General features: G+C 41.5%; 2 protein-coding genes across 3 annotated transcripts; one reads left to right on the forward strand and one right to left on the reverse strand.

Moving 5' to 3' along the window:
- Positions 1 to 104: 104 nt before the first annotated feature.
- On the forward strand, positions 105 to 18,769 carry nme7 (NME/NM23 family member 7). Of its 2 annotated transcripts, none has more exons than XM_075484826.1 (12): positions 105 to 259; positions 2,198 to 2,299; positions 2,485 to 2,651; positions 4,440 to 4,550; positions 6,523 to 6,573; positions 6,743 to 6,950; positions 7,059 to 7,164; positions 10,303 to 10,367; positions 10,899 to 10,967; positions 11,187 to 11,288; positions 17,970 to 18,077; positions 18,633 to 18,769. In XM_075484826.1, exons 2-12 carry the CDS (start codon positions 2,297 to 2,299, stop codon positions 18,663 to 18,665), a joined length of 1,023 nt encoding a protein of 340 aa, XP_075340941.1. In that variant the 5' UTR covers positions 105 to 259; positions 2,198 to 2,296; the 3' UTR covers positions 18,666 to 18,769. The 2 variants fall into 2 exon arrangements, with proteins under 2 accessions (XP_075340941.1, XP_075340940.1); XM_075484825.1 differs by lacking the exon at positions 105 to 259 and adding an exon at positions 421 to 540.
- Positions 18,707 to 27,159, reverse strand: atp1b1a (ATPase Na+/K+ transporting subunit beta 1a). The gene is made up of 6 exons (XM_075484827.1): positions 26,878 to 27,159; positions 23,066 to 23,194; positions 21,572 to 21,727; positions 21,271 to 21,455; positions 20,193 to 20,276; positions 18,707 to 20,100 (listed from the first exon to the last, which is right to left on the reverse strand). The coding sequence occupies exons 1-6, from the start codon at positions 26,969 to 26,971 to the stop codon at positions 19,837 to 19,839; spliced, it is 912 nt and encodes a 303-aa protein (XP_075340942.1). The 5' UTR covers positions 26,972 to 27,159; the 3' UTR covers positions 18,707 to 19,836.

Below are 27,159 nucleotides of genomic sequence, written 5' to 3' on the forward strand. Positions count from 1 at the left end.
TTTGACGTCACGGTGCGACACCGCCGTGACAGACGCGGCAACCATGCTACCGCCTTAAAGGCGGTAGCAATGAGTGCGCCGCTTCGCCAGAGCCAGAAGAAATGCAGTGTTATTAAACATTTGCTTTGCTCGTATGTTGAAACCTCGCCTGAATAAGGCTAACAGCATACAATTGTTTAACCCTCTCTGAGATGTAACTATTCTCGTAACAGGCGGCAGCATTCACCTATAAATGTATGTAAAACGGCACATCTGACATGTAAGACTACTATGTATCATGTGATACATTTTCTCTTACCGTTTAAGTTCTAAGTAACATACATTAACCGTAAAACTACTGTGATCATTCAAAGTCTTGCACGTTATTGGTTTACGGTAGAAGTACTGAGCAAAATGTATTCCTGTTACTTCCAATATCAGTGAACGCACCTTAGTTTGCAACGGCAGTTACTATGGAAACGGAGCACAGCCGGGGATTGCTAACGTCTAAAAACAATCTACAACACTCGGTCATGTATAGTTAGTTCATTTGTTTAAATGGTAAGTTGAGGTTCCCCTTTGTAACAGAAATGGTGTGAGAACACTTTATGGTGCAGAACTTTGGTTAGGGCTCGAACAAACCAAACAGGCAATTGTTTGCTAGCCTTAGCTTAGCAACCTCAATATAGCACACTTTTATACCCAGATGCTAATCGAGGCTGAACTACATAGTACGACTTATGTTCATATTGCCAGTTTAGGTGTAGAAATAAAGTCACATTTAGCATTAATCTGATAGCTAATTGTCCTAACCAGCTAATATGCTGAGTTGAACCGCTTGCTAAAGCTAACAGCTCAGTGCTCGCTAAATTAATGTGTCACGTGTTAGTAAAACTGGCATTAAGGGGAATATTTCATTGTTTTATACTAATCCGATCGGGACAGTTGTATCCATGTCTTGTATCTGTGTTTAAGCATTCTGGGTATTGATTCTAGGTATTCAGGGTTTTGTTGAGTTGAGTTTGAGTTTCTGCTTAGCTGGGCAACATTTTATGTTAAGTAGAAATGTGAAAAGAAATCCTGGTCATATGAACAGTATTGTCTAATAATAATACAAAAAAATAAAGGGCTAAAGTTAGACATTGTGTAAATTGATAGTTCAATCAACTTTACTAGTTTTAGCATTTAGCCTTCTTCCCCAAATTGCTAGTTTTGACTGTTTTTTATTCATTTAATTGTATTTATTTGGTCAAATAAGGATCATCTAGTCTTACTTGTATGTATTTATACTGAGAATGAAAGGTAAACATTTTTAGAAAGTGCCGTCTTTCGCAAAGGTTTTTCTTTCACACTGCATCATTAGCATCCCACATGATGAACACAAACACTCCACCTGTATGTGTGTTTATGTAATCCACTGGAAAACGATACTATTCACAAAAATGTCCACGTGATTTCAAGTAGAGCTCCCATGGTGACCATTGACAGATATTTGCCAAACAGCCCATGTTTCTATGTGGCAACCGTGCAGAGCAGAATCTGCTGCTGTTACTTGCTTTTGGTTGACAGGGTAAACCGGATATGGTATGTTATTGTTCAAGTGTTGATTTAAGATATTTTAACTCACTCCTAATCAGTAGTTATAATCACAGCAAACATGCCAAGGTCACTTTGTTTCTTGCTTACTACAACAATACCATAATATGCTTGCTAATTTATATTTACTGTTCTCTTTTACTGTCTTATTTTACTATTGGAGTATTGGGTATATGTTGCTGTAGTGCTGCTGGAGCCTTAATTTCCCAGTGGGAACCTCCCGAGGGATCAATTAATTTCTTGTCTATCTATCTATCTATCTTCTATCAAGCTTCAGTAGGAGTTATGTCCCATAAACCTGTAACTTTCAGTTTGTACGAGGAAACCAGACTAAATAAATATTGAAATCTCCTTTCCATCTTCTGCCATGGGATTAAATTCTACACTGGTGTTTCTGAATGAATGTTATCACTTAAAAACTTGCTTGAGTTATTTGATCGAACACAGGTTTATTTTACGTTTCTACATCTTTACCTGAAAATATTAGTCTGAAAGGAGTCAGGTCTTAATGTAACAAGTGACTTGTGAGCAACATTATGATACCCTGATGTCATTTTTAAAGCTCAGTATTATTTTATTTAATTGCATTTATGTGACTTCATCTTTTCCTTGACTTTCTCAGGAGGATCGCTACGCTTTTCTTGCTGAGTGGTACGACCCCACTGCAGCTCTCCTTCGGCGCTACCAGCTATTCTTCTACCCTAAGGATGGCTCGGTGGAGATGGTACCCATTTCCTTCTGCACTTACATTTCATGTTTACATCAGCTTATTTGGGCACTGCTGCTTCATTTGAATTGATCAAACAGTTTTGACCTAGAATCAGAATATTTAAGATTTTTAGGGGATTGTTAAACATCTGATGTTTTTGATAAACCGCCAACATGTTTTTAAATATTTTTTATTTTCAGTTTGACGTGAAGAATCAGCGGATATTTTTGAGAAGGACCAAATATGATGACATCCATCAAGAGGACTTGTTTGTGGGGAATCGGGTGAATGTGTTCTCACGGCAGCTAAATCTGATAGATTATGGAGATCAGTTCACGGCAAACAAATTGGGCAGTAAAAAAGAAAGGTATGAATGGTTGGGCTGTGCAGTAAGTCGTTCTTATCCTCTCTACTTCACATACCTCACAGCTTTGAGCATTATATGCAAGATTAATGACCTTGTAAACAATCCACTTAACTGGAACTTGCTCACAGTCATACACTTCTTCATATTATACTTGGTCTTCGGTATTGTAAAGATTGTTAGAAAAGTGTTACTTGATTTTGATATGTTGGTCATTGTGACTGTGTAATCATTTAAAGAGGATTTATAAATATTGTAGGTTATTGTTTTTAAGCAGCACGATTTGTCAACAGCGGTCGACTTTGATACATTATATTTTTTGCCTTCTATCAATATGGCTGTTTTTCAGAATTGCCATCATTTTTTACTTTTGAAACTCCATCCATCCATTTTCTATACCCACTTAATCCATTGGTCGGGTCTGGAGCCTATCCCACCAGTCATCGAGCGAGAGGTTGGGTACACCCTGGACAGGTCGCCAGTCCATCAGAAGGCCACACAGAGACAAACAAGACGAACAACCACACACACGCTCCTAGGGATAATTTTAGAGACACCAGTTAAAGCTGCGGTCGGCAACTTTTTTTAGTCATATTAGCTTGAACTGTCATGGGATTCTGGAAGTAGAATATTAAATAGGCTGTTTAGGAAAAATAACGAAATCTGTAGCTCCCTCTGAAGCCTGTAATCATGCTTGCAAAAACCGAGCGCTCCCGGCTGTTTTTAACCAATCAAGTTAGGGTAGAGGAATCCTACCTGTCAATCACAGCTTGTGCACACACTGCTGAGCGTGAGTCTGCCCCAGCTTGTGTGCGCTCACACTGGTGTGAACTCACGTGCACAACCTCGTCCACAGAGGGGGAGGGGTTTGGGGGGCGATTCGGAGCTTGTTAGAGGTTGGGGGAGGGACCTGAAAGTTGTATCAGTTCGAATTTTCCGACTTTAGACTCGTAATTTTGAAAACCTGCCGACTTCAGCTTTAACCTAACATGCATGTTTTTGGACCTTCGGAGGAAGCCGGAGTACCCGGAGAGAAGCCACGCATACACGGGGAGAATTTGCTATTTATTATTTTAAAAAATTGGCCAAGTCTCCAGCTTCATTACTCTAAATAAAGTATTCAAACCCTTTCCAATTTTAAACACTTACAAAAGCTGTTGATGTGAATATGAAGCAGTGAAGTGGGATTTCCCCAATCAATCTAACCAAGATGCTAGACTATGAGCATCTCAGCAGTGCGCTGTCAAGCAGGCGCTCACAGTGCAGCAGCTGGAAAGAAGCCAGGCCTTCAAAAAGGCTTGGCAGCCAATGAGGAGTTTATAAAATGGCTTTTAAAGGACTCTGATTGTATATAAAAAAAAAGACTGGGGGGGTGACCTTTTTTTATGAAGAACACCAGATGTTACTCATCAGTGGCCCGTACCATCCGTATGATGAAAGTTGGTGGTGGCAGCGTCATTGTAGGGCAGAATGGCCATTTAGCAGTAAGAACAGGGAGAGTGGTCAGAGTTCAGGGAAGACAGGAAAACAGAGGTCTTTAAGGAAAAAGCAGCTCTCGAACAGAGTGAGCTGAGACTGGGGTGACAGTTCTTTCAGCACCATGGCGCTCTGAAGATAACAGCAAACACAATCCTGGAATGGCCTCAGTAGAAGTCTTAGATCGAGTGGCCCAGCCAAGACTTGCATCATAAAATTAAGACCAAATCCACGTGTACAAACTTTGTAGATACTTACCCAACACCGCTTGATCTTACGTTGACCATTCACTTCTTTTTCCTCCTGTTTTTCCAGAACTCTTGCTTTGATAAAGCCAGATGTGGTTACCAAGATCGGAGATGTCTTTGAATTGATATACTCCTCCAACCTGATTGTGACCAAAGCAAAAATGACAAAGCTTACATGGTAAGGTGGGCCTTCAGTAGAGTGTCTCATGATAATTCTACAATGATACTGAATTAATGTATCAAACTCTTGTCAAAGAGGGAGACGTGGCCTGATTGTTGCCAATATCCTCATTAGAACAGATGGACAGCTCTGCTCTCTCACACATTGGGAACATATGGCATGCAAAGGGACAGACGGAGTTGGCATTTAATTAACTGTTTTATCAGGTGCTTAGTCATGGTGCAATCTAATAATAATATTATTAAACCGCTTGTTTCCTCAGGTAGAACAATGAGTGCAGCTTTAATTTAACACCTGCTGGCACCAAGCTGAGTGAACTTTGAATCCAGGACGTTTACTTGTTTAACTGTTTTTACACCATAAAAATATTCCTCGGGTAATCAACTTAAATCAGCTAGATACGTAATAGAGATATCGTGCAATACAAAAGTATTCACAGCCCTTGGTCTTTTTTACTCTTGTTGTCTTATGCCTGGCATTAGAATGGATATTTGCTTCGTTTGATGACTACAACATACCTGTTTGGGGTAAAAGTTTGATTGGGAAACAAAACATATGACACAAAAATGGAAAAGAGGATGCTAAATATCAGCACGTGTAAGTATTCACCCTCTCTCCGATGCTGGGTAGTCCCTTATATGTCTCATATATATGTCTCAAAGTTTGACTCATCTAGCTGGTGTACAAAAATCTTTTAAGTCATACAACAGATTGTACAGTTAACCTGAGGTCTGGGCTTGGATAAGGGTAAAGTTGTTGTCATGCTGAAAACTGAACCTCCTTCCCAGTCTCAATTATCTTGACTGAAACAGATTTCCCAAAGAATCCGCCTGTATTTACCTCCATCAATCATTCCTTTTATTCTGACTAATTTCCCAGCCCCTTCTGATGAAAACGTCCCCACTGCATGATGCTTCCACCACCATGCTTACTTGTGGGGATGAATTTCTGAAAGGCAAAGAGAGGTCTTGGATGTGTTTGTGCTACACACTTTGTTTCCCTTAAAGGCCAGAAAGAGAATAACTAAAGATTATAACTTATTCTGGGAGTCTAGTCTCTCAGATGCCTTTGGGCAAAAAAAGAATCATTTGTTTTTATTGAAGCAAATGCTCTTTTCTTCTTGTTTTGGCCACTGTAACATAAAGCCCAGCTTTGTGGAGTGCACAACTTGAAGTGCTTCTATAGACTCAACGGTGGAGCTTCACAGCCTCTTCAGGTTGACCTTTGGCCTCTCGGATTTCTCTCTGCTTAATGTCCTTCTTGCCCACTCGAGGAGTTCTTGCCCTTTTTTCTCATTTGCCCTTTTTTGGTAGGTGGGTTTGTTGTGGTCTTTACATGTTCTACTTATGGTTTTATTTGTGCTCCAGGGGAATATTGAGACTATTTTATATTTTTCATGACCCAGCCGTAATCCGTACTTCTCCTGAACGTTGTCTCTGACCTGTTTGCAACTCGCTTAGTGGTCAAGCACATTCGGGCCTTTCCTAACAAGTGTAATTATACTGAGATCACGTCACACTTAGATTGCACCCAAAGTGTCTTAGTTGAGTTACTTATGTCCTCTCAGGGTAATTAACTGCTCAAGAAAGGAGAAAAATACTTGTGCTCACACTACATGTCTGCTCATTAGGGAAAATCCAAAAACAAATCCATTTAAATTTCAGTTGTGATGCAACAAAATGGAAAAAAAGTCAAATTATGCTAAAATAGAAGTACAGAATTTCTGGTTGGAAAACACACAATTTACCCTCAGAGGCGTGAAGATCTGAAATTAGTGGCCTTGTTGGCAATAGTATAATGTTGTTTGGTTTAACTTCTGCCTAAAATGATTGTATTTCTCAAACAGTTTAGAACACAAAATTATCACTGACTGCTCTTAATGTCACTAATCTGGAACATAGAGTTCTTTGGAGGCATAAAATCATTTAGTCACTGATTAACTTTGGTTTATGGTTTTGTTACATTACAGGAGCCAAGCGGCAGACTTTTATGTGGAACATCAGTCAAAGCCTTTCTTCAAGTGAGTGCCTGTGTAAATGATTTGCCAGATCTCAGCTGAGAAGGTTTCTGATAGCCAGTAACCATGATTACAGAAGCTGTGATAATGATTCCAGTGACATTTAAGCACATTCGGTGCTGTTTTTTCCATTCAAATCAGTGGGTTACTCTGGTGTTGCTCCATTTTGCAGTAACCTGGTGCAGTTTTTGTCCTCGGGTCCAGTGGTTGCCATGGAGCTCATGGGTGACGAGGCCATGTCGATCTGGAGGAGGCTCCTGGGACCCGCCGACTCCGCTGTGGCACGGAAGGAGGCACCCCAGAGTGTACGCGCCCAGTTCGGAACAGATGGCATCAAAAATGTTGGCCATGGCTCTGACTCACTCGCAGCAGCAGCAAAAGTGAGGATGTTGAGCTAAAACTCTTAACTTTATGCGAAGCATTGGCTTTTGCAGCCAATGCTTCGCATTTCCAGAATTGATTATGCCCACTCTTGTTTGTTTTGTTAGGAGCTTGAATTCTTTTTTCCTTCCACAATTGGCCATGGTCCCTCCAACACAGCCATCTATACAGACTGTACATGTTGCATCATCAAACCTCATGCCATATCAGAAGGTAAGGAGGACATGTGTTCATGTTTGCTGATTAATCTATATTGTCATCATGCAGCTGCACTGACTTGTGTGACCCATTCCATGTATGGCTGCTTACATCCTTGTGGCACACAAAGGCACTACATGGTTGCGAAATCGCTCGTTGGATTTTTCCAAATCCCTGCCTTGATCCCTGTTCATAGAGCATGCCGCAGGAGCTCTGACCTGTGAAATGTGAAATTATCCGAGCAGAGCTGAAGTAAGCACACAGAAAGTTGTTGACCGAGGACAGGCCCAGGGCCACATGCATAAACGATGCGTACACACATGATGAAACAGGAGTCGTCTGCCTTCTGCCGCAGCTGTGATGTGATGTATGAGCTGATGCACGTTGAGATCGCTGGTTTATATTCCAATCATTTCCATTTTACCTCTGCGGGGTCCTTTGCTTTGAGCTTGCAGTTTGAGTTGCTCTCTTCTTACTTTTTTTCATTGTGCAGTTTTTGTTCAGTTAGTGATTACAGAACTCAGATCACCAAATAAAACAGACATCCTTTTTCTCTGATTCTCCTTTTTCTACTCTGTGTAAAACTGAGCATCTTTGTCACTGTTGCTTTCATGCCTATTTAGTTGGGTTGAAAACAATGTTGTTATTTGTGAATCCCAGATCAGGGGAGTGCGGCCATTCATTGGTAAAAATGGGAGTGGAAATCGGGTTCATGCACGTGCATATATTCTCTCGATTGATGATTGAGATTTACAAAAGAGAATCATACGTACACACAGCATTATAAGTTTAGTGAAAAGTTTGCGTATGCAGCCTTTATGTCATGAATCATCACATAGTTTATGTCCTGGCTTTTTGTTCTGGTTCCAGAACAGGACCTAAGTAATTGTTTTATGATTCTTATTTGATCTTGACTGCTCATCCTCATTGATCATTTGTTTGTTATCTGACACGGACTAGGCTCTGTTTGGGCCACTATTTGGGCAAAATTCCAGTTTCCCCAGTACTTCCATTGATGATCAAATACTTTCAAAACTATTGACATTCCCATCAGCTGGGTTCGAGCTGATTGCATACTCATACCAAGCTAAACCAAGGTGAATGTTGTCATTAAAACTTAATCTTTTCATTCTGTTCAGGGTTATTTTGTTTTTTGCTCTCACGGGAGGGCCATTTTAAGCTATGGCGGTAATAAAGCCTGCATTGTATGTATCGGTGTGCCAGCACCACGGTTCTGTGCATGCTGCTCTCTGGCATGACATTCTTACCACACCCAAATGGACTAGAGCCATCTCTGATCTTATTTCTGTGGTCACAGTTGTGATTTTCCTGCTCTGACACGTCAAAATATTTGCATTTTTTTATTTGTAAAGGCAACGTTGAGAAACTGTTTAGCAGTGAGCTACAGTGATAATGACCTCAGTCATGTTGCACACATTTGTATGCCTGCTGCAGTGAATACTGTTCCGGACAGGACACAGTGATAGTGTTGTAATTAAAAGCTGCGCTACTGTGCGAGGTTTGTCAAAAGTATGTCACTGTAAACAACAATAGAAGACAGAGGGCTACATTCAGTTCCCTTTGGTTTAAGCACGTGTATTCAGCGCTGAAATCCAATGCAATATATAAAACTTGCCTTTAAGTTATGTGTTGATCTGGCTTTCCTTTTGCTTTAGTCTGAGTATTCTGTTAGTTCTACAGTTTTTATCTGAAAGGAGTTTGAGTTTACACAATCTGACACAGTTAAAAAAAACAGATTTCTGTTTGTCCACTGAGGTCTGGCTGCTCAGCAGGTATTTGCTGACATAATTACAAGTAAGCTGTGGCGTTTACAGTGGAAGTGGCAGCTCTTTTGCTCACTAAGCCGAGTCTTTTGTACTCTTATATTGAGGTTGTGAGGAAATGGCAGCCGTTCAGAGTGCTCAGTGTGCTTGATCAAATCTCTTTATATGTATCTCCATAGTTTGTTGACTGCTGGACATTTTTCAGTCAGTTTTAATCAGAATAACTTTCTAGCAGAAAGTTTTGCTGGCCTACAGGTGGAATAGCAATAGTGAAAACCTGCTAAAAGATTGCCCTTTCACAGTTTTAATGCGACCACGCCATGTTTACCTTTCAGACTTGTGGTGGTATATTTGGTTTGAGCCAGGAATAGTAACCCAGGCTGAATGGTTTGTCCAGCAGAGGACAAATAGTACCAAAGCGCCGGCTCTGATTTCCCTCAAGGATCACTTAAGTAGCTAATTTACGCGACAGCTACGTCTGCAGGACACAGCCTATCACAGTGGTGATAAAGGAAGTTGCCACTGAAAATTCACTCAGACATGACCAGAATAGAGAAGCTTCTGTTGCCAGGCACCCAGAATAGGATCTCCTAGCAACAGCACCAGCTGCTTTGGGGAGTTGCATTGAGTGTGATCCTAGGCAGGCTGCTGGCTGCCGCCTGGAGAGGGCACAGAGGACTCGGGAGGTGGTGTATTACCTAATACACATAACTGGACTGTGACGGAACCGTGGAGAAATTCGTCGACACTCACGGCCCTCACCTGGTCCAAACAGAGAGTCACGACTGCACACTGCAGCGTTTAGAATTCATGGCAATATCTCCTGTCTAAGGAGTACATGGCTACTTTTTATCAGGATGTCAGACTGAGATTATGAGACTGGCGCCTTCATTCAATTATGTGTCTGACCTTCAAAGTCACCGGAGCTCATTTGTCATTGCAGTTGCACTATTTTTCTTTTTTTTTTTTATAATAATGCACATCCACAGTGACATGTCGTACATCTCAGTGTCTCACTTTCTCAAAGGTTGACTGGACCAAAATAAAGTCACTTTTATACACGGGACATTGGTGAGACAATCTCACTCTGTCCAAAGAAGACACTGAGGTCACCGCAGTAAAACATAATGGTGCTGTCTGAATAGGAGCACATTCAGTTTTTATCTCATAACTACAGTCCATTCACAGCTATGAGAATGTATTTGCTTTCTTTCAGTTAAATCTAATGTAATGATGCTCCAGAGCTTTATTGGATCTGGACCACACTCAGCAGTTTATTGCAGCATTAAAATACTTTACTCGTAAATCTGTGTAAACTTTGAGAAAAGATCGTAAAAGCTTGACATGAACATTTCTGATGTGTTTACAGGCTCGACGGGGAAGATTCTCAACTCCATATCTGCAGCTGGATTTGAAGTTTCAGCTCTTCAGATGGTAAAAGTTTTCCAAATAATCCCCCTTTTCTTCCTCTTGTGCAAAGACAAGCCTCACATGTCCATATATCTTGGCCGTACACGTGTTTTCATGTAATACATGCGCTGTATTGGCTTCCTCTGATCCGCCTCAAACCACTTAATTGAACTTTGAGCGTCAGTGATGCAAATAGTGACCCTTCACACTCCATTCATTGTGCCCCATCAGACGTGAGGCTGTAGGGCAAAATAAATCCATCAGCTCCATCAATGTGGCAGCACTGTGGTGCATTAGTAGCAATAAAAAAAAAATAAAAATGCATGTTTGTAATTTAGTTTGTTTCATTTATGCTCTTGATTATACCTTTTTTTTTAATAGTATTTTTAAAAGATTTGGGTAAACTGAGTTGTTCATTGTGTGAGGTACTTCTGGCGTGCTCATTTCTATCATTTTGTGCGCTTTTTTTTTAAGGAATATACACTTCCTGCAGTCTCTTCATTCCATTTGACATTTTAATGCTTGTTTTTCATGAGCGATATCACCTTCTGACAGTTCAACGTGGACCGAGCAAACGCAGAAGAATTCTTTGAGGTTTACAAAGGCGTTGTCGTAGAGTACCCTGTGAGTATAAACACCACGCTGTTGTGCCATCACAGCTAATCCCTGCTTCACAGTTCCGTCACTTGCTACTTTTTGATGATCCATACACAAAGTTGACAAGATCTTGCCAATTAACAAAAGGTATAGCAGAAAAACAGCTGTTCATTATCTGTAAAATGTACCCGTGAGTTTTTAGGGGGGGAAAATGGTAGTCATTATCACTCATTGGGAATTTTACAGAATATGGTGACTGAGCTGTGCTCTGGACCCTGTATGGCCCTAGAGATCCATGGCACAGACACACCCAAGACCTTCAGGGAATTCTGTGGGCCTGCTGAACCAGTGAGTATTTCTTATTTCCTCATTATATTTTACCCCAGCGGCCTGCTCAAGATGTAGAATGTCAAAAGTCAGATTTGATGCTGTGAAATTCAATCTTTTGTATCCAGTGCAAATAGTAATCTGTCCATCAGCCTCCTCTTGAAGAGTTTGCCCACACACACCTATTCCTCCACAAATGCTGGTATTTATAAAGGAAGACTGCGCGCACCTCGAGCATTCATCAAACCGTCTGTTTAGCGACGCAGCTCTGATATGAGGTGGAAACCGAAGAAGAGGGGACATGATACACCATAAAACAAAAACAGACAATTTCAAGGAGCTTGCTCAGTGAGACATCGATTCTTCTCCTTTCTTCTTGTGGGCGCTGTGCAAGCTTTGTCATCCTTTGCAGATAAAATGGGAGTTGTCTGTCTTCTGCCACAGCCGATGAGATGTGAGAGCTGATTATAGTTTATATTCCGACCTTTTTTTTTTTTTTACCTCTGCAGAGTCCTTTGCTCTGAACCTACAGAGCTGATCTATTGTTACTTCCTTCATTGAGCAGTTTTTGTTCTGTCAGTGACTACAGAGCTGAGATCACCAACTAAAACAGAGGTCCTTTTTCTCTATGTCACTGATAGTTGTCTCGCTCTTATTTTTGGTTAAACTGAAGTTGTTGAGCAAATTGTGCACCACAACTTCAAGATATGCATATCAGGATAAGCAAATGACACAGCTGACACGCCCCTAATGTTTCATTTGCTTATCCTGATATGCATATCTTGAAGTTGTGGCTAAAAATGGGAGTGGAAATCAGGTTAATTTGTGTGCGTATGGATGATTGATATTTCTACAAATGGCTTTATTAATCTGTAGAAGACAAATGTGCGTTATGCACATAGTTTAGTCATGAAACACACAGTTTTACTGATCTGGTCCTTCATAGTAACTTCATAGAAGCACACACACACACTCTTGGCTTTAAGTATGCAACAGTCTGGTGTTGTTTAGCAGTACTTTTACACTGTCAAGTCTTTATAATATTTACTTTTAAGGTTGAGATAATTCTGCTCCTACTAAGGATTGCTTGTCTTTACTACACCAACAGCAGTGTTAAGTTTTTATCGTCCTTATCAGAGCCATTCGAGCCAGTTATGTGGCGCTTCTTTTGTGCTGTAGCCCTGCATACTTGTACGCCGGGCTAAATCCTCGAAGCAAAGCTTTTATTCTAAAATCTGGGACACATCTGCTTAAAAGCGGTTCAAGCTGGAAGCCAGGCCAGTGGGCGAAGGAAAGGCTCCGTGTTTGTCATTTGAAATGAGCTCATTACCTGCTTTCACGCTTTTTGAGGTTCAAAGCTGAGCATAAGAAAATTGAAAAACAGCTAAATCATAAATCAGACTACGGCAAACTTCTGAGGAGTTGCATTTTAGTCATATATCCTGCATAGTGGGTTGTGGAAATTATGGTTTAAACAGACAAAAGACAAAGACAGAAGGGAAATAATGGTGTGTGTATGTGTGTGTGTGTGTGTGTGTGTGTGTGTGTGTGTGTGTGTGTGTGTGTGTGTGTGTGTGTGTGTGTGTGTGTGTGTGTGTGTGTGTGTGTGTGTGTGTGCGTGCGTGAAGGAACATTTGTGCACATTTGTATGTTCCTGTGAAGAGTGGAACCGGAGCTGCGGGGCTGTGCGTGATGTGAAACCTAATGATAGGACGCCGTGCTTGGGTACCTTAAAAGTGAGAGACTTCATACCTGCGCAGTTTCTCTCCCTGACACAGCAGCTGCCTATGACTCAGCCGCGAAGGATGTTAAAAATATCAAATGGTTCAGCTTGTTTTTGTCATGTAATTTTCATTGTTGCTATTTTTTCTGTTAATTTATGCATAAACAGTCGGCATTTTACCATCAGTCCTCCTGATGTAGCCACAAAGCAGGAAGATCCTTTGATTAGCTGATGATTACCAAGTCACATCACGATACTACACTGCTCATCGATTCCAGAGTTGTGGCCTTTCTGTTTCTGTTTCTGTTTTTCCTCAGTTACTATATCTACATCTGCATTCAGTCTTACTTGTAGCACACTAAAGAGGCCGTGTGAGTGAATTGCATGATCTTTCAGATCCTCTTTGTAGCATTCTTCTTTTTTTGTAGAAGAATTAAGAAGTGGGTTAAAGCCAGTGTCTTATTTCCTGCATGAAGCTTTAGCTCTTCCTCAGAAGATAAAAAAAATATATATAATTAATCCTCCAACAAGGGGGACCAAAGTTGGAAATGTTCAGTTTTCATCTAAATTTGTTGCTCAGATATTGCATTTATTTGCTGGAAAAGTTACACTTGTCCACAACCTATAGTTAAAGACATTACAGTTTACATAGAAAATAAAGAAGCAGAAAGTTGTAATTGGCTCAGCTACTGTATGAACAAGTCATTTTGGTAGGTTTTGGGGTGACATGTGCTGTAGGTCTCTATTGGATTACTTAATATATGTTCAGACAACTCTAAGTAGACAAATTCTTCAGCAGCTATTATTTCTTGTCAGCATTCTTACCCCACTCGGGACTCTGTCACCTCTTTTGATTACTTCAGACTTTACTCACCAACTGGGAGGTTAAACAGTTGCATCACTCCATGACCTCAGACTCACCCCAAAAAAAATATTTGTACTCCTACTCCTCAGTAAAATTCAGTCGTCTGTTACTCAGTAGTAGCAGAAAGACACAGCAGTACTGGGATCTCAGAGGGCAAGATGCAAACAGATCAGATGGCCAGCAGGGAGTGTGTGGCTTTGTGTTTTTCAGTTTGGGCAGGTACCAAAGTACAGTGCATTTTCTTGTGGAATGCAGTGTATGTGTGCAAAAGTATTCCAAATGTCGTTATCAGGCTGACGGATAGAAACACATTAACTCCACAAACCCCAGAGAGTATTAAATGGTTAGACCGTCTACTAACAGTTAAGGTTCAGCTGTTTTTGGTAAGAACAGACTATTGATTCAACCAAGCTGGCATTTCTATAAACAGTACAGGTCTAATGTGAATGAGCACAGCTGTAGGGCTGAATTGATGGGCTGACTGACCTCAAACTCCATTTTGACATGGGAGTGCTGAGGGTCGATCAATTAAACCGAGTGTTTCTTTACTGGAGAGAGAAAAGACATTAATATATACAGAGCTTGGGCGAATAACGCCTTTAACCAGGCGTCACATATCTTGAAATAAAGGACCTGCATGCATTCACACCTCCACACCCTCAGCTGCCTTTCCCTGCACTCACTCAGTCATGAGATTGCGCTCTGTCTCGTGATGTGTCCTGATATCAGAGTGGACAGACACAGCGCTCCTCTGTTAGCCAGGCCAGAGCCCGCCTGCACTCCCTTCCACACAGCTTCACTTTCTAAAACGAAGCGCTCCCCCCTTCAAATGAGGCACGGCTGCCCTCTGCTACATATAACAAGTACAGGGTACTCACCACCATCAAATAGGCATAAAGTCCCTGCTACAAGAGGACAAGATTTTATTATATTGATGAAAACTCTGCTTTTGCTATTGATCTTTCTACCCATAATGGTTTTGTGTGGGGGGGATTAGCTATTTCTGGTGGCCGCCGTGCTAAATTTACTGCAGTGTTGTACCATTAAAGAGATGAGCATTGTTACTGCATGTTGGCATAGTTCACTGTCAATCTCTTATCATTTGTATTGTAGCCCTCGAAGTTTTATGTTATAATATTATACTATAGACTGTATACTTTTTTTTCTAAAGGCCTGAAAGCTCTGAGTGGTGCTGTACTGGACATCTGTCACCGACTAGAAAAGAACACAGAACACAAAGAACTTCATGGGTTCGGCTCGTGCTCACCTCAGCAGGGTGGGACACTCAGCAGCGCGTGAAGGATCAGACATTTCTGGGCGGTCATGTGACCATCAGGTCACTCTGCTCTGGCCATTACTGTCCACAAAAGCCAACAGTCATTAGAGGAACATGGGTCCTTAATGCTGTGAGACTCATTAAAATCAAATTAAACGCTGACAGCAAGTCGCTCATGCGTTGCTAATGCTATTACAGAGGGCGCTGCCATGTTAAGAATTCTCTTATTTCTAGCAAATTTCTAATTCCTTCTTCTTTGAGACTCATTAAAATGGGGGCTGCTTGGACAGGTCTGAAGACGATGTGTGTAACGTGCAGATATTTTATTATCCTGACAGTAAACTGTCATATTTTGGGTTCTAATATCCTCTAACTAGCTGTTCAGCTTTTTTTTTCCCATGAATAATTTCTCGTATATACTTCTGATTGAACCAGCTAGTTAGATAATGGCTCTTGAATAGCCACAGTTAGTTTTAAGTAAAAAATGCCTTATTTTGAGTTTTGTCAAATCTTTTTTTTCTGCTCAGCTCCTTAAAAAAGCATCAAAGCATCAAAGTCCTTCCACTCATAATGGCACAGAATGCCTTTGAAAGTGGAGAAGAGAACAGGAGCGCTCATTTTCTGCCTGAGTGTGAGATAGGCACAGAGCCAAGATTGGGGCTGTATACCTTAGGCTGTTGCTTCTCTGTAGACTCCAGAAATGTAAAAAAATATCATGGTGAAGTAGACCACAGCAGCTCTCTTTGCTTAATTTGTTACCGTGTTTAAAAGGCATACTGTTTTGATTTGTTTATATAAAGCCCCTGTGGAAGAATTATTTTTTAAATGCCATAAGCTTTAATTGTATCTTAGTTCTACAGTCAAGGTCATGCTAGCAGCTTTGGAAGGCTGTACTACACAACAGCAGTGCTTTTAGCTAAATGCTAGTAGGTGTGCTAATAAGCTTATACTCACAATGCTAACTCTTGCACTATGCATTATTATGTTGACCTTGATTCACATCTTAGCTTTATGTTAAAATTTGCAAATTTTTGCAAAGTTCTCTTAATTCAAAGAATCAAAAGCTTCCCCGACAGGTGAGCTGAAGCTAATAGCACAGAGACCACCACAGAAGACAGAAAAGCACATTTTCTGCGATCTAAAACAGCTCAAGCCTCAAATATTTCATTAAGGTATGAACGCTATGGTGTAGATATTTACACCATGTCACTTCTGCATCAGATAGTTATATGATGTGGATCCAGGGATCGCATCTTATTCGCAACCATTTGCAATGGTGTTGCAACCAAGACTGTTGGGAACACATGGCGACAGTGTTGCTACACACACGTTCTGGGCTGGGGGAAGTGTTTGACCCAGAATTGACGCAATGTAAATATCCACAAAATAGCTCTTGTTTGAATTCTATGAAATTTTTCAGGTTTGAGTTTGTTTGAAAGGGTGAAAAATGTACTCTCCTGTTCTGAGTAGCGTTTAGCTTCGGCTTGACTGTCACAAAAGCTTCTGAATCCTTAGATTAAGAGCGCTGTGACTGCTGCAAGTAAAACACTGACAGCTCTAAACATCTCTAAATTTTTTTATTTCATAGACATTTGTCCTCAAAGCTGTGTGCTTTTGTCCAATCAGCTTCATAGTGTCTCTCCAGCTCCACCTCGTCGTCTAAATGTGGTAAATGTGGCTCCAAAAACCCAAGGTTGTGATGGCCAAAAGCTGAACTTGAAGTTGCTAAATGGGTCATGCTAATAGGTAATACCAAGGCAGCTCAGTCCATTTATTTACAGTCTATGACTGAGCTGAGCTTGATGGCAATGTGATTTGTTGAAAAGGTATTTGGTCTTGATCCAACTCACATTAAAGATTTTAAACTATAACAATCACATACTTCATATTGCTTTACTTTTTCTTTATTTCAGTGTTGTGAACCCCAATGTTGTTTTTTTTCTTTTTAGGAGAGGGCTGGTTCATCTGTGACCTTGAGCCTTGTTCCTGCCTTTTGTGTGCGCTCGTGTGTACCACCAGAGTACAGGAAATGTTCCCCTGCCACAAGACGTAGATTCTTAATGTGACATAATCCTACATGTTACCCGTGCGTTTCTGTCACAGCCGCATGATTCACTTCCTCCGGTTTGACCATGTTTCCCAGTATTTCAGCGGCTTTAGTGTAAACAGTCCTCTTGGTGAATTGATTATTCACATTCGGCCCCTCCCCTGATGGCATACCCTGTGGGAGGGTTGCATTTCCTGGAGGCTTACAGGGCAATAGAGCCCAGCTTTGACCTTGGGAGTGTCTGATGCTGAAAGGAAATAGTTGCTCAAGATAAATGGACAGAAGTGCCTGCTGTTTGAGAGCAACAGAAAAGGCCAAACACAAGAGCTGAATAAATAAACTGTTGAGTAAAATCTTTCTGTTCATGCTTAGTAAAGTGGAGTAATAAGCCCACTTTTAAAGCTACGGAAATTCCATTTCATTTTCTTAATTATTTTTTTAAAACATGTATCCACTGTTTTATCTTTAAATGAAATCAGGGAAATACAAGTCTGAAGTAATAAGAATCTGACTCCCCTTTATACCATTATTGGAAAGCCTGCTGGGTGTGAGTGGTTTTTTTTCACTTCTTCTACAGGATCACATGTTCAGTTGCTGAGTAATCACTGTTTTAGTAACACGAAAGAACAGGATGTTCAAACCATCGCTGTATCATCCACACAACAGAAAGTGTGTCATCTCGTTGCCTTTAGCTACCTGCTGTTAAATGTTGGGTCTGAATGCCAATAAAATGATTTGCCCTGGTTTTTAATCAGCAAAGATATCACAATCGAGATGTTTTCATTCAACAGGAAATCGCACAGCATCTTCGTCCAAACACACTGCGTGCCCTTTATGGTAAAGACAAAGTGAGAAACGCAGTCCACTGCACGGACCTCCCTGAAGACGGTGTTCTGGAGGTGGGTGACACACTGTCCTCTCCAAGCACTCTAGACTACACTCACGTTGTTTCATCAGCGTGGCTCCTCTCACACTACAAATAAGTTTCCTCTTTGTCCTATGGTCCATGCATAAACAACTACCTTGCATTTAGCCAAGAACAAAACTCTGTGAAGCCATGTCTTTAGACGAGTCTCATGACTCCGCTCTGTGGGCCGGGGCAAGCTCAGATCACACTGGTTTTGAGGAGAACAAGAATGGCAGAGGAATTTGAAACAAAACCATTGTTTTACAGGGAGTGGGTCTGACCCATCGAACGTCATTGTTCAGGAAAACTCCTGATCTGTAGCCGGGACAAATGCCCCCTTGTTATAAATTAGCCTCCGACTAACTGAGCTGCCATTTTTCCCCCAAGACTGGAACATACAGTAATGATCAAGAAAGAGCACGTGCTGCGGGGAGTTTATGCTGGTATTTTACAGCGTCACTCCTTCTAATATCAGGGAGCAGTTGACACATGATACAAACTACTTTAGTAGATGCCGTGACGAATTTCCTTTAAATTCTTTTTCCAGGTGCAGTATTTCTTCAAGATCTTGGATGGATGAAAGCAAAGGAGGAAACGAGTCCCCATTTAAAGACATCACCATTGTCTCATTTATCTGTTTATTGTTTCAGCCTTATGCAGATTAAATAAAGTGACAAGAGCAGACTCCTGACGTGTTTTGATCTTCAACATTGAATTGAGTATTTTCACACCAACTAAACATCTTATTACACGGGATACTGCATTGCCTCTGATATTCTCTAATGTTTTGACCAGCGACTTTGGTTTTGGATTCATACATTACACTTTGAAAAAAGAAAAAAAAAAAAAAAGAAAAAAAATGTACAACTGCATAAATATAAAATTCTTCCACCATGAAAATGGCTAAAACATTCAATAGTAAGTTGCATCACGTAACGTGACGTCTCCAGCAAAAACAGATTTCAAAGCACTGAGTTGCCACTGTTTCCATGGAGGTGACAGTCTTCTAGGCTGGACCCACAAAGCTCTACACTATGACTTAAGAATGAACAGATGTAAGAGTATCAAACAGAAATGTCAAACCTTATCTAACAGCTAAGATGAACAAAATGTGTACAAATGTGTTCTTCCGGAGCCGACTTGAACAAAGAACACACACACACACAAAAAAAAAAAAAAAAAGAACCCAACAACAACAAACAAAATAAAAAGATTCCATGGAGCGCAGTCATTTACTCACACATGGGCCTTAAAGGTTCAGAGTACCATGCTAGTATTTCAGTTAGTCAGAGCACATTGACAAACACTCCACGCATTCACATAAACTGGAGCGCGCACGCGCACACACCTTGGACCACTAAAGCTGACATAAGACAAAGGAGATTACAACAGGACTACAGCTATGAACACTCCAGAAATATATAGAAACCACGTGATGAAGAAATACCTTGGGGACAGAAATACAACTCGCTACACATCAGTAGTGGAATTGCTGCTTTACAGTAATAGATGAACATCCCATGGCTCAAGGAATATTTTCATTTACAGTAGAATAAATATTTGCTATTGCTACTCTTGTATCTTACATTCTAACTCTTGACAAAAAACACAGAAAAGCTAGTGTAAAGCACACAGATTAAGTGTAGGTCCTGTATATTATGAATGTTCAAAGACTAGTGGTGTTTATCTGAACTCTTGAATTCTTTCTACGCTTAGTTTGTTTTCAAATAGAGTGCTCATCGTGGCTGAGGTCACGAGTTTATGTTGAATTTAATGTCGAAGCGTCCCTGATAACGGTCTTTCTCACTGTAGTCGATGTTAGCCCCAAATACTTTGCACTCGATACGGAGATCCAGGCCCAAGGTGATGTTGACAAACTGAATGGCCACCAGAGGCTGCAGGTACTGGGGCTGCAGCCGTTTGCCATAGTAAGGGTAGTACTGCAGTGGAAAGCCTCCGAGTCCACCAACACCAAAGTACTTGATCTCTCCGATATTCCCTTCATCTTCCTCTCTCTGCAAACACATAAGTGTGACATGCAATCAAACCATTTTTTTCTCAAGTCAAACAGTTACTTTGTGGCCAGATGGTGCTGGATGACACCTACCTTAATTTTGCAGGAAATGGGGATGAAGTTGTCATATGATTTGCCTTGCAGAATTTCTGGGAGTGACTGATTGTTGGAGGGAGCCTGCAGACAAAGAAATTTGTTGATGAACAAAATCGGGATCCAAACCACATTAAAACAGCCGAACAACTTCTGTTTCCCCCCACAAACAAAACTGCATGTGCATCAGGAACCGGAAAGATTTATCTTTAGGCTTGAGGTTTGATAAGGAATTAGGGTGTGTTACGCTTGTTGTGGCAAATTGTAGGATGACGACCGCCTACAGACGTCTAGTCAATGCTGATTATTTTGTAAATCTTGAGACAACTCATTCAGCTCGCGGGCAGTTAACGTATGAAGCCACTCTATTTTTAGAAATGGCCGCGATTCCCACAGGTTTCAGTCTAAAAAACATCACATCGGTTTCTCTTTACATTCTTTGCGGCATTCAGCTCGCATCACAAATGGTTGACTTTTCCAGTAATGCATTTAGGCTGCTTGTTTATTCTATTGTTTATAGTAGCTCCTCTCATTCAATTTCTTTTATGATTTGGGAGTGACTATAAAGAGCCAATAAAACGCTCATACAGATTCATAATGTTATTTTGGGAGGGTCTACTTGGATAGGTTAACATGGTCCTTCTGTACAAGGCGAAGCAACCCTTCTACCCTGTACCTAAAGCCAAATATGTTCAAACCCATCTCTAATTTAGACCTTAGTGCAGGGAGACGAGTTTATCTACACAGATCAGTGTTTATGTCCTCAGTTCCACAGGAGCCATGTAAGAACACTCTTGCAGTTAATATTAGGTGTGTTTAGCTTGTAGCTAAGGAGGCTCTAGCATGGAGCTCATGGCAGAACAAGGCAGCTGTTCATTCTTACAAGCTGTGCCTAAACCAGCTGCTAAAGCGGCTTCAAGGCATTGTGTTACATCGTGATGTAGACCAGTACCAGGAAGGAAATCTACACTTTAGGTAGCTCAGTGTTTTCTGTGGAAAAGAGTAACTGTGTGTGGTATAATTTTATTTTTAAATTGTTTAATCTCTTGTGCATTCTTAGCACGTGCAGGAAACTCACCCTTGGTCTGAAGTTGACAATCCTGTTGAGCTTGACGATGATACACGGCTTCCCGTTTGCGAAGCCGTAATCTTTGTCAATCAAACCGGAGCAGCTTTCGAGCCAGGTTCTGCTGAAACGGCAAGCGTTCTTCTGTCCCTGCGTCCCGTCCAGGCTGCCGCGGTCCTTGTACGGGAGGGGGGACTCTGCAAATGGAAGCACAAAACAACACATTTGACCTGAACATGAAAGTGGAGACTATATACACAAAATCCCATCCTCATTTGTTTTGTTTGTGACAGTTTTGACAGATTCTACTTGCCTCCACAGTCTTCATATTTCATGTCATTACCCTGACGCTCGTCGTCATATTTCGTAAGCAGAGTGTCCATGCTGTCGATGTACTTCTGAAATGATTTCCGATCACTCAATGTGAAAGAAATTTCAGATTTCACTGAATAGGGGGTATGTGACAGGCCTGAATAAGAAAATAAAAAAAAAGTTAAAAAAAAGAGAGAGGGGGGGGGGGGCTCATCAGAAATGTGAGGATTAAATGCAACAAGTTAAACACACACACTAAACAGATTTAGTTTTTTCTTTATTTGTAGAAAACAAAATAAAAATCCTCACAGAAACAACACTACATGTCACAAGAGCCATTGTGAGTCTCTCGTCTATTATCTTAGGACAATGTAGGATCTTGGGGATTTCCTCAGATGGTCTCTGCCAGCTCTTCGGTGGTAATTTTCCACAGCCCGTGTGCAAAAGGCTTCAGCCAGGCGCGGCATGGGGAGAATCAGATGGGTTTTAAGAGCAATGAAAGGAAGCGTGACATTTGTGAACCCTTAACCATTCTACTGTTGGATTTATTTATTTGTTTTCATATATTTGAGCAAGTTTGTAACTGTTGTGGCAACAGAGGCTGAGAAGTAACATTTAAATTACCCTGAAGGCTTGTGAAAGTTCACCAATCCCCTGCCCCCACCCATCCACTCTCACGTGTGTCTCTCTCACAATGGAAACTTTTAGCCCCAGAGTGGGAGGCGGGCTTGTGCTCTGAAAATGAAGAGAAAAAAAAACTACTCTGCTTCCTTGATCGTGCCTCTGCTGGGAAGTTGCTTCTGCTCAAAGCTCCCCACACTTTCAGTGCAACATCGCTAAGCTCCGATTGTCAACAGTCGTGGACGGAGCGGCAGGCACATGAAGCCAGTCATCTACAATGGCTGCTAAAAATACTGCCAAGGCTGGAGCATGTGCTGCGTAAACAAGTAATGGCACTGTGTGACGAGGACTGGCGCTTCAGAATCTGCCTCAGAGCTCGCAGGGAATTTTCAAACGCTCGTAAAGTGACTGCAGCGCGGTTTCATGATGTTGAGTGTGTTCTCACAAGATAACAGATTAGACTTTTTGGGAGGGGTGGGGGACAAAGAAAGAAAAAAAAAGCAGCTATGTGGCCTCCCGGCTGTGAAAAACTCATTTTGTTTCTAAAGTCAATCGTTTTATTCCAAACCACGCACACCAAACTCTGGCCACACATGCACATGTAAACATGTCAGCTGTGACTCACAGCACACATGAATTGTTTTAGTTCCCCTGCAGCCTGAGGGGGGAACCATTGACTGGCTGAGAGGAGTGAAGGACAAAATGGCTGAACCTATTTGAGGTCAGAAAGACTCCTGATCGAGTAGCTGCTTAAAGGCACACCCCAACTGTCATTTTCAGCTCCATAAACAGATATTTCTGATCGGTTTGAGAAGGAGCTGAGCTCATACAGCCAGGAGGGTGAGGGAGAGGAGAGGAGGAGTCATTTACTTACCTGGGGGAGCGACTCTGTCCTGATAGGTGGGTTTGTAGTCGCTTAACGTGACCAGCATCGCCTGAATGGTCCCGATGAAAATTCCAGCCAAGCATCCGTAGAAGATCACGTAGAACGAGGTGATTTTAACTGAAGGGGAGAAAAGTCAGTTCCACTCATCAAGTAAAATGACAGAACTGCAAAAATAAATAAATAATAGACTGATTTCTAAGCTACTGTTTAGTGATCAGAGACAAAAAGAATAAAATAGAAAAATTGACCATATAAATATATTTTTAGTTTAGGAAAAGTTCCCTAGACATTTAAATGTTTAAAAACATTACCTCAGACTTTGGAAATAAAGATGAACAGTTTCATCTTAATCAAAAAAACCTGAACTTTATAAAGAAATGTGTCACATGATGTGAAAACTGTTGAGCAAAACCTCTCTACAGGCCATTTAAGTTTGCTCTCTCAAAAGCTCCTGACCAAAATCGTGGGGCGGAGGACAAGATGCTCTACGAACTCTGGGTGATGCCTTCTTTCTCTCATTGTGGAAACTGTTTCAATTAAACTATGTTGCCCCCCCACACACGCACACATTCAACATTTACCCCAATTACGCAACAACTCGAGGGTTGCGCTTCTAGTGCCACAGGATGAGTCACTCCTTTTCAGACGCCAAAGCCACCTCTCATGCAGACACCCCTCCTTTCCACTGTGTATTTTCCAACAGGTTTAAAAATGCTGTCCTTGTATAATGAAACAAACAGCTCCTTATTCACTGCTTATTCCTTATTCACACTGGACTCTTATTCTTTGCTTGCCCAGTTTCATTTAAGGTCACTGTAGAAGACATACCTCAGAGTTTCAGCATGTACTCACTCTGAGATGCATGTGAGACGAAAGAAATTGAGTTTTCATTTAATTTAATTTGCAATCCAATCTACTTGAGATGCTTGAGATACGTGTGGAAATGTCTTGGAGTTGATGTCATACATTAAGAGCATTTCCTGAAAGGGACAGCTGCTGAAGGAGAAAAAAAACAAATAAAAGAGAGGAGCTTTGTGGTTTTCATGAAAGCTATGAGAAAGAAATGAGATCCGACCACATCCATTAAAAGGCAGAACCAGAAACGTTACTCTTTTCTTTTTATTTTAATAGTTTTATCTAATTTTCTAAGCTCCTCTTGGACTAATATGAATATTTTATGTCTTGATCCAAGACTGATTCCAAGATCAAGACCAAGGTCTATTTGAAAAACAAAAAACAAACACTAAAATGCTGAAAACTTGGGCTCATCACTCTTAAAAATCTCTTCCACTACAATTTGTTTTTATCACCAACAAACAATTACAGTGTTGGAATCTGTTTGGCAACAAATCGTTTCTAATTATGCAATCTCAGCTAGATCAGTGCCCCCCCCCCTTCCCCACGTGGTTGCTGTTGTTTTGGCGCCTTCCTAAAATGTCTTTCCACTCGCAGGTTCATGTCCAGATCAGCCTTTTTAAAACCAGTTTGGCGAGTTGACGCACTCCCCCAGTCTTATTTCATGTATGCAGGCCGCAGCCAGAGGTCTGCCTGAGATTCAGCTGTGGCACTGGCCCTCGCCTGCCCGTGCTCTCCGTGAGACCAATATCGTTTTACTGTTAAACAACACTGAAACTTGTACGCGGTGATTCCAAAAGATGCAAGCAAAAGTAAGAAGGTGGTGAGCCATTTTCCATCGATCACGTCAGCGTGGCTCTGTGCTGCACCTGTCAGAACAAAACTATGGACTGACTCTACAGACTGACACTTGTGGGATTAGAATAACGCGGTTTCCTTACAGTGTGCCAGCTAAGAAATGGAAATGTTGCAGTCATAATTAGTAACGTGACATTCAGGCAAACATGCATGTCACTCTTAGGAGAAGTCATATCTTCCTTTCCTTGATTCAGCAATCATGTGACTATTAGTTTTACTTTTACTAACACTGCTAAGCATATCAAAATCAGACTGGGGCCTCTGAGGGCATTATAGCACGACTTTAGCAACAGCCAATCACCTGGACATCACTTTTCTGTTCGGTCATGTGACTTATTTGAGTATCGAGCCAACTGGCCAGAGGTGTAAACAGCAAAGAGAATGGCTTGGTGGTGGTGGTGACAGGCAGTTTGAATGGAGAGCACCTCCCCCACCAGACCGCTGCAGCATGTTGTGAAGGGACCTTCCCCATATCTTTAGGTTTAACCAACGTGTTTGTGGGAGCAAGCTAAAAGCTGGAAGAGTTCTAGAGTCTCCCTAAAATAGTCGAAAAACACGTCGAAGACATTGAATTAGCGCCCTGTCACTCGGCAGCTATTTCTCGACGCTGACATGTTGAAAACTACAGTAGGGTTCATTTGAAACGCAGTACAGTCTGATACATACAAAGCAATGAACCGGTTTTTTTATGTTGCTGCGTAGACGAGCCCTGGCAGTTTAAGCTACTCAAGGACACAGACATACCTGTTGCTTTCAGAGCTTACTTTTACTTAGTGCGACATGACTCTCCCTCACAACAAAGGACAACAGGGCGACTGTAATAGATGCTCACTAAGTATAACTACAGGCTTAGTAACATTATAGCCATTTTGACATGTGGTGATTAAAATTCTCCACCGGAAAGTAGCTGCCGTAAGTTCGCCATTAGGCACCACGCGCCAGCAGTAACGGCGATCCTGCTTCTTCATAGCTGTGATTTTTTTTTTTCGTCATGGAATTAGCTTTTGTCGGAAATTCGCAGTTTATATGAAGGTTTCTTTGAGCTTTGATGTATGAGTGTATTAAACTGGAGAAGACACGCAAATATCTCCCGTCTTTGAAGGGTATATGGAGAAGAAAGAAAAAAAAAGAAAGAAAGTGGGAGACATAGAGAGGGGGTGGCCCATGAGACATGTGAGTCGTGATCCGCTCCAGCACAACACCGTGTTCCCAGGCGGTGTCTGAACGACGCCGAGTTTGGTTCACACCGTAGTTGGGAGGGGAGGAGGAGGAGGAGGGGGGGGGGGGGGGCTTTCTAATTGGTAAAACGGTTTAGCGAGCTTAATTGGCACCGTGTAACGGCTGGTGGTTATCCTATCAAATCAACACCCATTGCTTACCGTATTAGGCGAGCATCTCCCCTCCGTTTAAAGTATAGCAAACAGTAGTAAAACGATTAGAACGACTGGAAGGCTAAAATAAAAAAAGGTGAGCGATGGATACAACAATCTAGCCCAACTTTCACCATCTGATTCAGTTAAGTCCTGGCCTAAAACAGGCTGTCCTTCAAGATGACCTTTTCATAAAGGCCAATAATTAATGACTGGCACGATATGGGCAACGCCTTCATCACTGGCTATTACAATGCATATCAACTGCACCTATTTGAATCTGGTCAAAATCATCTAGGCTAATGTTAAAGAGTGAAAGCAAGCATAAAATGGCACCGTGTCATTCATTTGCAGCGCGAGTTGATTGGGGTATTAATCTTATCAATTAGCTTTTTTTTGGTCTACATTCGACCTGTGGCGTTTCTTCCTGGCCAACTTTGTGCGTGAAGCTCGTTTCGAGTTTCACAGTTGAGGTTATTCTGATTTAGCAGACCAACTTTTACATACAGTCTCCATTGAAAACCGAAGTCACGACTCAGCATGTCAAAGCCACTGAGCTCTAACAGGTGCTGTCTCTGTGTGTACTATCAGGAAATGGAGAGAAAAAAATGGTTTCCACTATCCTCCAGCTAGACGTACTGTATCACACTGTTCCGTTAACTGGAGACAAGGACTAGCTTGTTAGTTCAGTCTAATTAAGGAAATGGGAGTACTTACGCCAACTGCCCCCAGTTCGTCCAAGAAACTCTCTCTTCTCTGAATTCCACACAAATTTCCTCCATCCGCCGTCACTGTCTTTATTTCCCGACATATTAACTCCACGGTAATGACACCCCCGTTTCGGTTGGTATGGCTAACGGTTTGGTTGGGGTTTTTAAAAAGCTGAGAATGTTGACGGTCCCTTACAGGAAACGCAAAAGGACAGTCTCGTACCCGACTCCGTCAATTGTACCACTCACAATTTATCTCACAGAGAGAGCAGCTCCGCCTGCGAACTCC

This window comes from Odontesthes bonariensis, chromosome 15, assembly GCF_027942865.1.
Source record: "Odontesthes bonariensis isolate fOdoBon6 chromosome 15, fOdoBon6.hap1, whole genome shotgun sequence".
In the NCBI taxonomy this organism is placed as follows: Eukaryota; Metazoa; Chordata; class Actinopteri; order Atheriniformes; family Atherinopsidae; genus Odontesthes; species Odontesthes bonariensis.